Raw genomic sequence first — 11,468 nt, 5'->3', positions numbered from 1 at the left:
GGGAAGTGGCTGCAGCCCTGACTGGTGCCAGGTAAACCCAGAAAAGCCACATCACTGATCTCCCTGCCTCTAGGATGTGTAAAATGGCACCAGCATCCGCTAAGAGCCATTGAGACATGCAGGGTTAGATGCCCCAGTTTTGCAGAGGTGGTAGAAAAGCAGAGCTTCAGCTGTCTCTTCTCAGCACAAAACTTTCAGCTTCTTTGCACAGGGCTGAAAGTGAAATTCTCATCATTCAGCCATCAGATGAGACAGCCACACTATTTCGCTGTCTCAAGGGAAACCTGCTTTTGAAATAAAGGTAGGCTGCAGAGATTTTACTTTCTTTTATGTAAATATATGTGTAAAAGAAAAAAAAAAACTGAGAGATATTGCAAATTATTTTCCAGTCTGGTGCATTTCTTTGTGCACATAAAGTGGCTCTGGAAATGGGTGACAGACTCATATTTAGATACACTTTTGCCAGGACTTTTTATTATTATTATTTCTGTCTAATTGAACCAAAATGAAATACTGGGAATTGGGCTGCTCTGCTGAACCCTTTGTCCTAGTTCTTCCCAAAAGGAAGTCTGACCTGCCAATGTACATTTTGAGCTTCTCAAAAAAAAAAGTCAAGCTTCCCACCCCACGAATATTGCAGAGTGCTTTGTGTTGTGGGAAGCCCGGATGAACAGCAGCAGCTGCCCATGCTGGCAGAATGGGCAGAGAAAGGACGTGACAGCAGAAGGGATGCACCACTCTGCTCTCCCCTAGGCTGGGCACCCTGTTTCCAGCCCTGTCACCCTGAGGGCAGGTGGAGGCCCCAGCTATGGGACTGCAGCTCACACCTCTGGGTGTAGAGACGAAGCTGCCCTGAGGTGCCCATAGCAGCTGGGCTCTCATTCTGGCTTTGGGGAGGATGGCACCTTCTGCTGCAGAGCATCCAGGTGCTAGGTCAGAGTTTGGCCTGGGGTAAAGGACACTGGGAGGGAAGCAGTGACCTCTGGGGAGCTGCCCACACAGTGCTGTCTGGGCAGCAGCTTTCTGCTCCTCATCCTGTTCAGTTTCCTTCCCAGAGCCCATCTTGGCAGGACACCTGCATGCTCCCAGCAGCAGGAGACACTTGCACATCCAGCTGTCACCCATGGAAGTCCAGAGGCACCTGGACTTCACCTGAAATGAGCTCAAAATGCCTCCCTGGTGCATTCAGCAAAGTCACTAAGCAGTAAGGAGATAAAAACTCCTCAAACACTAAATATTAGCAGCTACAGAGAGGCTGTGGGAGTTGGCACATCAAATACTGCAGCTGCACAGTCGGCTTTTTGCCCATTTCTGCAGAGTTTCACAGTGCAGCACTTGGCAACCCACAGCATTCCCCTGCCAGTGCGTGGGCTCGTGCTACAGCGGCAGGCACCCAGCAGTCCTCAGCTTACAGCATCCCCTGCACCGCCCGCACAACAGCTCTGGGAGAAGAAAAAAGGAAACGAGTGGGAGAGCACGACATGCAATAGTTGTACTTTTGCTTTACATTAAGGTTTGTTTGTCAAGTAAAATTGCCTCTCATGGGGCTTAGTGCACTGAAATGCTGGGGTATTTAACTTCCTACTTTTCAAGGCTTACTCCAGCCCCTTGGTACAATCTGAAACTGTATTTTGGAGACTGTTCTATCTGCCCTGGAACAGCATTATTTTAATGACATCTTTATAGCTCTGGTGGATGCCCTTGGTAAAGATTTTAGCCCTGCTGTTAGAAATTTGTTGCAGACCAATGCTTAGACAATGATAAAATAGCTAACAGGGAGCTAGGAGTTGTATGCAATTCACAGCGCACCACGTGAGTGAGGTTTGCATTAATACAGTCTGTGGAAACAGAAACATGAACCATTGGGAATGACTGTAATTAGCATATGACTAATTCATTGGGTTGTTTGGGTTTCCATTTCATTTATAAGAAGTCTCTGGACCATACCTCATCCGCATATTACAAACTGACATGCAGATCCCTTGATTTTCTGGTCTAGCCTCACTGGCAGTTTCTGATAACTGTCCACGCTGCAGAGCATACATAAGCCATGAGTGAGCTCAGCTATTTCCTGCAAAATCATGTTCCAGACTGACCTTCTCCCCCTGGCAAGCCCTCACACACCAACAAATAGCAGTCCCTGACCACATAGCTCAAGGTTTGGACCCCTTCACCAAGGAAATGCAACACCACAGAGGAAAAATCAGATTTGAGCTTCAAGTTTCCATGTAGAAGGCTGCCTCCAAGCTCAACCAAGGTGTGGAACCAGCCCGACCAACACAGAGCTGAGGTCTGTGTCTGGATCCTGCAGAGAGCAGAGAATTGAAAAGCTCTGGTCCTTTTAGAGCACTAAACCTTTCAGGAGCTACCTGCTCATCATATGACAGGCACAGTGGTTTTGTAATAAATCATACAGCATTAATGATCATCAAATGACTTAACCATGGAAAATTGCTCTAATGTTACCTCAGTGCATTAATAAATGATCCATTAATTATTTCAAATTACTGAGCATTGGTCTTGCTTCCCTGCTATGCTAGAACAACTTCATGACAAATACAAACAGGAGAATGGTGTTTAAACTAGCTCTGAAATCACGATAGGTGTGTGGATCCCAGAGAGCAGCAGGGCTCTCCTGTGGGCCAGCAGCAGCCAGAGATCAATTGACGAGTGAGTGAGCGGTACCCACCAAGCAAACATCAGAAAGGACAGATTTTTTGAAAATACTAGGAATTCAACTCCAAAAGAAAGCTGATGGGTAACTACATACACACAGGAAGGAGTTGAGATGGAATATTTTTTACTCCATATTGAAGCCAACGTCCAATGCCTGGAAGCTGAAGCCAGGTACACTCAACCTTAAAAATCAGCAGCAGTTTCCCAGCTTGGTGGGAGATTACACACTGAAAGAATAGGAAATTCTTTAAAATGAGATTTTTCCAAATGGCAAGATTTCATCTGCATCCAGGCAAAATGTCCTTCACAAGTGCAGTATCGTGTGGGTCCTGCTGCATACCAGGAGACAAGCTGATCAAAGCAGATGGATGGAAGGAAACAAAGTGTCACTAGAAACCCCCTGAGCAGGTCAAAGAGAGAGACAAAACAAGCAAGAGAGAGACAGAGATCTTCCGAGCTCAGAGTTTCCCATCTTACACCCTCTCTCCAAGGCACTGGGATGCTCATCATACACAGCCTTGCATGCAAGCTTGATATAACCTCATTGGTAGAAGAAAGTTCAGGTGTATTTAACTCTGCCCCACAGCAACTGGGCTCCTTGGGGAAGCTGACCTTTTAGAAATCAGAGGGATTTCCAAAGCAGTGGATGACAGCTCTTAAACACAGCCAGAAGGAAATACAGCATTGATTTTAATAGAAGCAGAATTAGATTAGCTCCAGCTACCAGGCAAAACATTCCCAATAATTATTATAACACAAGCCTCTATGGCACCAGCCAACTGCCCGTTGTTAACCATTTCCATGTAGGAGATCATTAAAATGACAAAAAAAAAAAAAAAAAAAAAAAAAAAATCCTGCAAGATAGAAAGCTTTCTTTCCTCCCAGTGCAGAGTGATAAACGAGGAGATGGGAGTTGAAAGGACTCACCCCCAGTCTGCCTGAGCATCATGACAAACCAGCATGCCTTCAGCTCTATCCCCTGCCTTGAAGAGGACCCAGCCCCTCCTGCTGTCCTCAGGGACAGGCTGGGTAGATACAGGGCATGCTATTAAAAAGGGAAGAATATCTCCTACCTAATAACAACTCCTATCCCTTTTTAAAATGACTGTGGGATCAGGTGTGACTCTGAAGCAATATAGATGGGAGGAGGAAAAAAAAAAACACACTACCTTAAGGTGGTGAGGTTCAGCCAATTATACATTCAGGAAGCTGTGTTAATTAGAAGCTTTTCAAGAGAAGAGTTAAAGGACTCTGCAAACACAGATGGAAACCGATTTTAACAAGCAGTGATAAGCCCCGGTGTCGGAGAGGCATCAGAGCAGTACAATGTCCTCTGCTGGCATCTCCAGTTACTACAGGGACGGCTCCAGCCGAGGCTGTGCTACACCAGCAGCGACTTGTCACTGAGTGCAAGCCAGCCATTAGTCCAATTGATTCTGGGTGGAATATTACTATATTAAAATGACTAATTTTGTAGCTGGAGCTGGTAAAGGATTATCCCCTACATAATCTTCAGTGCTCTTCATGAGAGCCCAAAAGCACCTGGGTCATCTGATTGCTCAGAAGTGACCCATCATCATTGGCTCAGGGAGGAGGGATTGATTTTTCCTTCTTCTTAATGACAATGTGTAATGCAGCAGCTTTATACAGTAGTCAACAGAGATTAATGTTATTCAAAAGGGTTTGACGATTATTCATACCTGAAGCAGGTTTTGTTGTTTGTTTTTTTTTTTCCAGGCGCAGGAAGATGAAGACCAGAATGGAAAAAGTCATAATCAATTTGCTTGTTCTTTAAATATGGTTATGAGGTTCTCCTTTTTTGTTTAAGTCAGGTAAGTTCAGAACATGGATATGATTTTGTTTATAAGCATCAAAATGGGCTCCTTTAAGTGTTACATGTGCTGCCTTAAAAAGGGTACATGAGGGCCATTTAAGAATTAAAAAAATAAATAAACCTAAGCAACTGACCAGAGATGTTTTAGTTCATCCCCAAGTGAACACTAACTTTGAGGAAATTCTTCAGGTTTATTGCACTAACCAAGAAAACCAGGTCACATAAAACAAATGAGCACACATTACCTGTGCAGGCAAAAAGCACCATCTCAGCAGAGACTTGCTTACTTGGTACTTGTCCTAGACTGTTATTTTCACTTTTCTGAGATGTGCTTCACAGGGAATACTACAGGGAGCAGACATCGCTTTTTGCAAATTGTACTGTACAGGTCCGTGAGCTGGAAACAAGGACTGTGAACACCAGCTTGTGACAGATGTAACATCCCTTTCATACACGTTCCTCATCCCAAATGGGTGTGCAACATGGAGAAAAGTGGTCCTAAAAGGCCTCAGAAGGGAAAAAAAAAAAAAGCCACCAAATGACCACAGACACAGGAGACAAAGTGCCAGAGTTCAGCTGCTGACCACTAACTCCCAAGCCCTGGGGATGATCCCATCCTTGCCAGCAATTTGTTCATGTAGTGATATACCAGCAGTAAGTGGACATTATTTTTGGCACAATAAACCTGTGAGACCTGAGTGGGAGCTTCCAGACTCTGCTGGAGCCCAAGTATACCCTGTGTGAGTAACAAACCAGCAGCAGCAAAGAAAAGCTTTGGTGTGATGCTCAAGACACAGAACAAAAGCTGAGCTTGGCTACAGCATTTACCACCTCCTGTGGTGGCCAGGGTGAGACAGATGGGTTTTGTCACTCTGCATCCTTTGGTACCCCACGCAGTGCACCCAGCTCCGTGGGCGTGTTTACAGGTGTTAAGGATTTATGAATGATGCACAGGGGTTCAGACCACAAGTGTGAACTGAGGTCTGTGTTAAAGTTTAATCACTTTATGAAAATGGAACTTTCAATAATTTATTAGGATCTCTCCCATTTGTTAAACAACATCCAAGAGAGCTTGGTGACACTTTAGATGAAGCTGTAAAGAGAAGTGTTTGTTTTAGATGTAATTGGACAGCTGTTTTATTATAAGTTAATGAACTATGGTGATTAAAAAGAATTCTGTTTTAGCAAACCATGTTTTAACAATTAATCCTGACTAAAATCACAACTAAGCAAGAGCTAGGGAGCTTTCATGACAATGACTGGAAGCAGAAGATGGAAAAGCAGACCCAGTGAAGTGCAACAGGACGAATGGTGCCTCCAGATAGGCTCCCTGTGCAGGGTGTGGGTTCCCAGGAGGTCAGCTGCCCCACAACCACCAAACCACTCCATGAGCCCACACTACCACTCCACACCACCATCAGCTTCTCTGGCACGAAGCCCCTTTGGGCCCAAGTCAGTCACGAGGGCCTGTTCACACCCCTCCAGCCCTTCTGTGCTCGCGCCCCTCCTTTCCCCCTGTCACAGGAAGGGAGAGGGAACAACAATGGCAGTAGGCTCAGAGGTAGAGATATTTGACCTCTTTCTGGTTTCAAAAAAGACTTTTCAGACTTGTTTTGCCCCAGCTCTGTATCACTTTTGACAGCACCACAAGAAGCTGATCCAGAGATGAGGAGTCCTGCACCCGTCCCTCTCACTCTTCCCAGTTTAGAGACATCTGCTTTTTAGCTGAACATGGTGACTAAGACCAGAGACCACAGAAAGCAGTCCTTGGAGTTTCCGTAACATTTTCACAGTCCGTACAGAGCAGTTTTTAAGAAGCAAAGTCCTTGCTCTGTTGGAGTTGCAGGGAAAAAGTTCCAAAGCATAAAATGAAAACAGGTATGTATGCCATGTGTGCAAGTCGCTTATCTCCTGCTGTTATTGTAAATCTGTTCCTGATCATTGTGGCTTCACAGCAGCTGCCTCCTGATCTTTTTCCACTTCAGCCCTCCATTTGGCCTTCTTTTGTTCATTCATCCTCAGCAGTGTGTGATCCCTTTTGGCAGCCTTTGAAAAGAAATGGTGAAAATCATTGCACGCACACATTTCCCACCACTAAATTTCCCTGTATTTGCACCACTCGCTTAGATATCACACTGTTCTTTTTGATATTTTGTAGTGAAAGACATTGCCTCCTCATTTTACTAAACTGTCATCATTTTCAGCTTCTAATTAGTGGAAAAGTTGCACTGCTTGATGTTTACAGGTGAGCAAGCAGGATGGAAGAAGGGCACAGCACTTGCAGCTGGGACATGCTAGTCTAGCTGCAGACCCTCCCTCCCCACCAATGGGATGGGGAAACAAGTCTCGTATCTTTTAATAACCACAGTGGCCCAATGGTTAGCTGCGCAGTGCCATGGGAGCCCCACTTCCCTTGCTGCAGGGTAGGGCCAGGCTCTGCTGCTGTTGTCTGAGCTGCTCCACAACCTTTGGACTGGCCTCCTGGTGAAACACCATGATATGGGGCATTGTAGTGCACTGGCTTACGGTAAAGTAGGTCAGAAGGAACACATTAACAAGCAAGTTGTGTTTCCGTGTCAATCTCTCCTCAGGAGAATAGGGTGATAGGGGTCCCATGCAAATATTGCTAATATGGACTTAACCTCAACACCTATCTGTCAACCGCCTGCTTATTTAAAAAGAACATTACAAACAGCATACACAGACCATACATTTAAGTGGATCAGTTCACCTCACTCAGAAGCAATACTCACTTCTTTGCCTGTGATTACCATGGCCAAACAGCCCAGCAAGGTCAGTGCAATCATGATATAGCAAACCTTTATCCTCACAGTGTTCCTTGCTGCATCGAGGACCTCAGAGCTGTGGAGGACAGAACAGAGTTTCCATTCTGTAGCAGCATGTGGGAAATAAGATCATGGAGAGCTGGATAATGAATCCTCAAATCTTCCAGCAACTGCCTTTTTATGTACTATGAATTTAACCTTCTCTTTCTGCAAGTGCTTACGGGACTCAAGGGAAGAAAAAAAAAAAAAAAAAAGCCTATGCAGGAAAGGTTTGGCCAACCCCCTTCACACACACACACACACACAGAGTCAGGTATTGCTACTCCCAGCTGTTGACAGCAACAACACAAACAACAAACTCTGCTCTTGTATCTTTTTTCACAACAGAATGAACAGCTAAAAATTACGAGGACAGAAAAGCAATTTCATCGTGATAATAGAATTACAAGAGGTCCACCCTTGGGAGCTGCAGGGCACAGTGTGGGGTGCTGCACAGTACCAGGAAACACTGGGGCCATGCCATGTTACTCACAGTGGAATAAAAGCACACGTATGACATTTTGGCTGAGAACAATAGAGAGCTTTCATGCAGCAAAAAGGCACAGAAAGTGGTGATTGCATGTGTAGCCACATCCCCTTCCCAGATGCATGAAGTGCCCTGCAGCCCTGTCTCACCACCATGTAGACCTCTGCCAGGCAGCTGGCAACAGGCACACCAGTATCTACTGCAGCGAGAGGCTGAGACTGAGCTGGAGCATACAACTGCACCATCCGTCCAGACTTGTCTTCCCAAAGGACTGTGTGCAGCCATTGCTGAGAAATCTCCTCCACCTCCCATGAGTGACTCACAGGATTTATCTAACCATTCATATTTGCAAGAGTCTACAATGTGACAACCTGAGTCATTCATGAAATCCTGTCCAGCTGTGGATTTCTTTACTTAGCAAAGGGAAGGCCAAGTGGAGGAGCCCCCAGTATGCCACAAGTCTGGAGACATTAGGTCTCTGAAATGAAATACAATCCTTTAGCAAAATTCCACGGGATGTGAGATATCATGGAGTATAAAACCACAGACCAGACACGAGGAATTCTTTGTTTGTCACCAGAGCTATGCATATCCCTAACTTTCTTTTAAAATGTATGTAGTATTATTAATTGCTAATCAATAAAAGCTAGCCAAGAATATTAAAAACCCAAATGACATTGTACCATGGTAATTTCTGAGCTACAAAGCTACTTGCCTTGCAAAAGACACTTCAGCTGAGTCTGAAACTTATGCTACTTAAAATAAGTGAATCCAGTGTACTTCATAAGGTATAACAAGGAGTTAATGCTCCCAAAAGTTGGGATTATTTTTGGACACCAGTAGCAGCAAGCCCCAAAAGCATAGCAGTCCACAAACACCCACCCTGTAAACACACTTCTGACTAATGCAGACTGCAGTCTCAATCTGTTTGTTCATATCCAAAAGCATCATTCAAGCAAAATGAATTTAACATCAGAAGGAAAAAGGTTTTACATATACTTACGTTATGTACTTGGGAATGTCTTCCTCCTTTTTAAAGCGTCCTGCCCATACTAAGACCTTTTTATCAAAATTTGTAGGCCTTCTTTCATTCATGAATGCTTTGTAACCTTTAAGAAATTTTACAAAAGGCAACAGTGAGATAAACTTAAGAAGAGGAAGAGAAGAAAAAAAAAAAATATATAGTTACAGAGAAAAAGGATTCAAAGTTCAAAATAGCATTTTTCTGTTCTGTGAGAGCCAAATGTGCATTATAATATCAATGGGATTATGTAGCTGATATGAGATACTTGCTTATGTTTAGAGCTTATTCAATTTAAAAATATGTATTTTCTTTATTTTAAGTGGGTTTTAAACTAAAAATTTCTCCAACATTCCTTATTAAGAGGCAGAAGGGATGTGGGGCTGAAGTCACCCCAAGCCCACAGTATGTTCTCACCCTGCTTGCATCTTGCTTTTAAATAGTGAGTTCAGCACACTGCCAGCAGCACTAATAAGTCCTCAACAGCATCTCCTTTGGAAAGTGCTGATAGAGAGATGAGGTCTGTTAAAATACAGCCTGGTGGGAGGCTGTTGTTCTCATGCAAGCTGGGTACCACGTTGCTGTAATCTAATGATGATACATTACACCCCAGCAGACTACCGCAGTGATGCCATTAGCATGCTGTCACTGTGAGAAGGTTGAAAAAGAGACTCCAGTGCCTCTTGACAGAAACAAGCCCAGTGACAGGCCACAATGTGGCCAGTGGCAGGGAAACCCTGTGAAAATAGGGTAAGCAATGGCTAGCCCAAAACCTGTTTTATGCCTTGCATGCCCATATCATTGTCAGGCAGCTGGATCTGCTCATGCACCCAGGCAGGGTGCACACAAGATTCTGGATTATGATGCCCTGTACTTGCAAATGTGAGACTGGTGTTTTTAGTAGTGCCCTGTGGGGGAGGCAGGCATGCCCCAGAGCATGCAGAAAGGGATGGACATGGACATGAACATGGACAGTCTCAGTGTCCCCAACTCCCTGGTTGTTGTTGAATTACTGATGTTTGGCTAAAAGGAAATCGCTGCAGATACAGAAGAGGGCACAGAGCATCTCTTCCTGCCTGTGCTGAGTTGTAAAGTTACATTAAGTGTCTTGGCCCCAAGTGTGTTCACGTGTGCCAGGTCTTGGGAGTGGCTGAAAAATTCTAGGTGTGAATCTTGGTACTTCAGTCCCCAGGTAAATTTAATCTCCTGCTTCTCATATTTTTCTTAACCAGTGCCAGTGAGACCAGGAGAGAGACATCTGAAATATCAGTGAAAGTCTGAATCTGATTTGCAGTCAGCAGTAGGATGGATTGCTAAAAGGACAGGCTCCATCTCAGGGAAAACAAGGGCAAAGCCCTTTTCTAGACAGCCACATTCATTCCATGGAAACACCAGCAGCCCCACACAGCCTGGTCTTGCTAGGGTGAAGAATCCGCAAAGGCATGGCCAAGGAGGTGATGGCATGGATTATAAAGAGAAACTGTGCCAGAGAGATTGGCCACTGCAGGAAGGGCTGCCTGGTACAGAGACCTCATCTGGAGGGGGCACCAAGCAGCTCCCTGATGGGAAGATCAGGCTAGAATGATGCCCAAGCATGGATCTGACCTTCCTTCTCACTAGAAGGAGCAATAAACCCATCCACTGCCTTTAAGTTACTGCACTGAGCTACTCCAATATCCCTGTCCGAGATGGCATACCCCTTACCTCCAAGGTGTGCTGGGTGGGGAGGGATAGCACATGGCAGCAGCAGGCATCACCGTCCCTGAACGTGTGGGGATGTGCACCCATCCTCCACCAGAAACCCAGCAGCAGGGTGTGAGAAGAAACTTTTACTTTCTTTTTTAATTAACAGATGCCGGGACATGAGATGTCTGTTTGTTTGCCAACACAGGAGAAGGACTATTTAACACAAAAATCTTTATTCCCGAGTAATATGCTACTAGTTGGAACTTCTGATTCTCTCTGTGCCTCAGCAATGCTTATAACCCCAATGCAGCACTGAAATAGCACAGCCATAGATGGGAACAAGGGTCATTGCCTAGCTGTTTCCTGAAAAAAAACAAACACCTTCCCCTCCATTCCGCAGCACAGAACAGTGACCAAAGCATTTCTACCCACCTGGATTAGCTGTCTGCTGCACCACATCCTGCACACCCTTGGCTTTGTCACCGATGGCCCTGGCAGGGCGCAGGAGCAGCGGAGCAGTGTGGGGGCTCCAGGTGCTCGGGCGAGCCCCCCACCACCACAGCCTGGGGCTGCTGCCCAAGAGCCTCCCCAGCATCCTGGGCTGCTGTCTGAAAACAGCCAGGGCACCGGCTGGAGCCCAGAAGGTTGACCCAGAAGTTATTTACATAAAACTACCACTTCCTGTGAGCGGGGAGTAGCACGCTTTTCCACATTGGCTGCCAAAATTTTCTAATTGCGTCATGATGACTATGTAAATTTATTGCCCTTGTTTGTCAAAGTGACTAACCTGCTGCATTGCACAGGCAGGGACGGCTGCTGTGGCAGCTCACACCCAGCGTGGGCTCTCCACCAGGCTCACCATCCTAGGGAACTGCTCTGGATATCAATGGGTATTTATTTTTTTTTCCTCACTCTTTATTACGCTAGGACTAAAATAGG

The 11,468-nt window shown here is 45.3% G+C and overlaps 1 protein-coding gene across 1 annotated transcript; it reads right to left on the bottom strand.

Moving 5' to 3' along the window:
• Positions 1–5,525: 5,525 nt before the first annotated feature.
• LOC137863681 (protein FAM162B-like) lies at positions 5,526–11,212 on the bottom strand. Its single transcript, XM_068697048.1, has 4 exons — positions 10,962–11,212; positions 8,826–8,931; positions 7,264–7,372; positions 5,526–6,556 (listed from the first exon to the last, which is right to left on the bottom strand). The coding sequence occupies exons 1-4, from the start codon at positions 11,122–11,124 to the stop codon at positions 6,449–6,451; spliced, it is 486 nt and encodes a 161-aa protein (XP_068553149.1). The 5' UTR covers positions 11,125–11,212; the 3' UTR covers positions 5,526–6,448.
• Between the last annotated feature and the right edge of the window lie 256 nt (positions 11,213–11,468).

Source organism: Anas acuta, chromosome 13 (genome assembly GCF_963932015.1).
Source record: "Anas acuta chromosome 13, bAnaAcu1.1, whole genome shotgun sequence".
Classification (NCBI taxonomy): Eukaryota; Metazoa; Chordata; class Aves; order Anseriformes; family Anatidae; genus Anas; species Anas acuta.
This window is presented reverse-complemented; position numbering and strand designations above follow the sequence as displayed.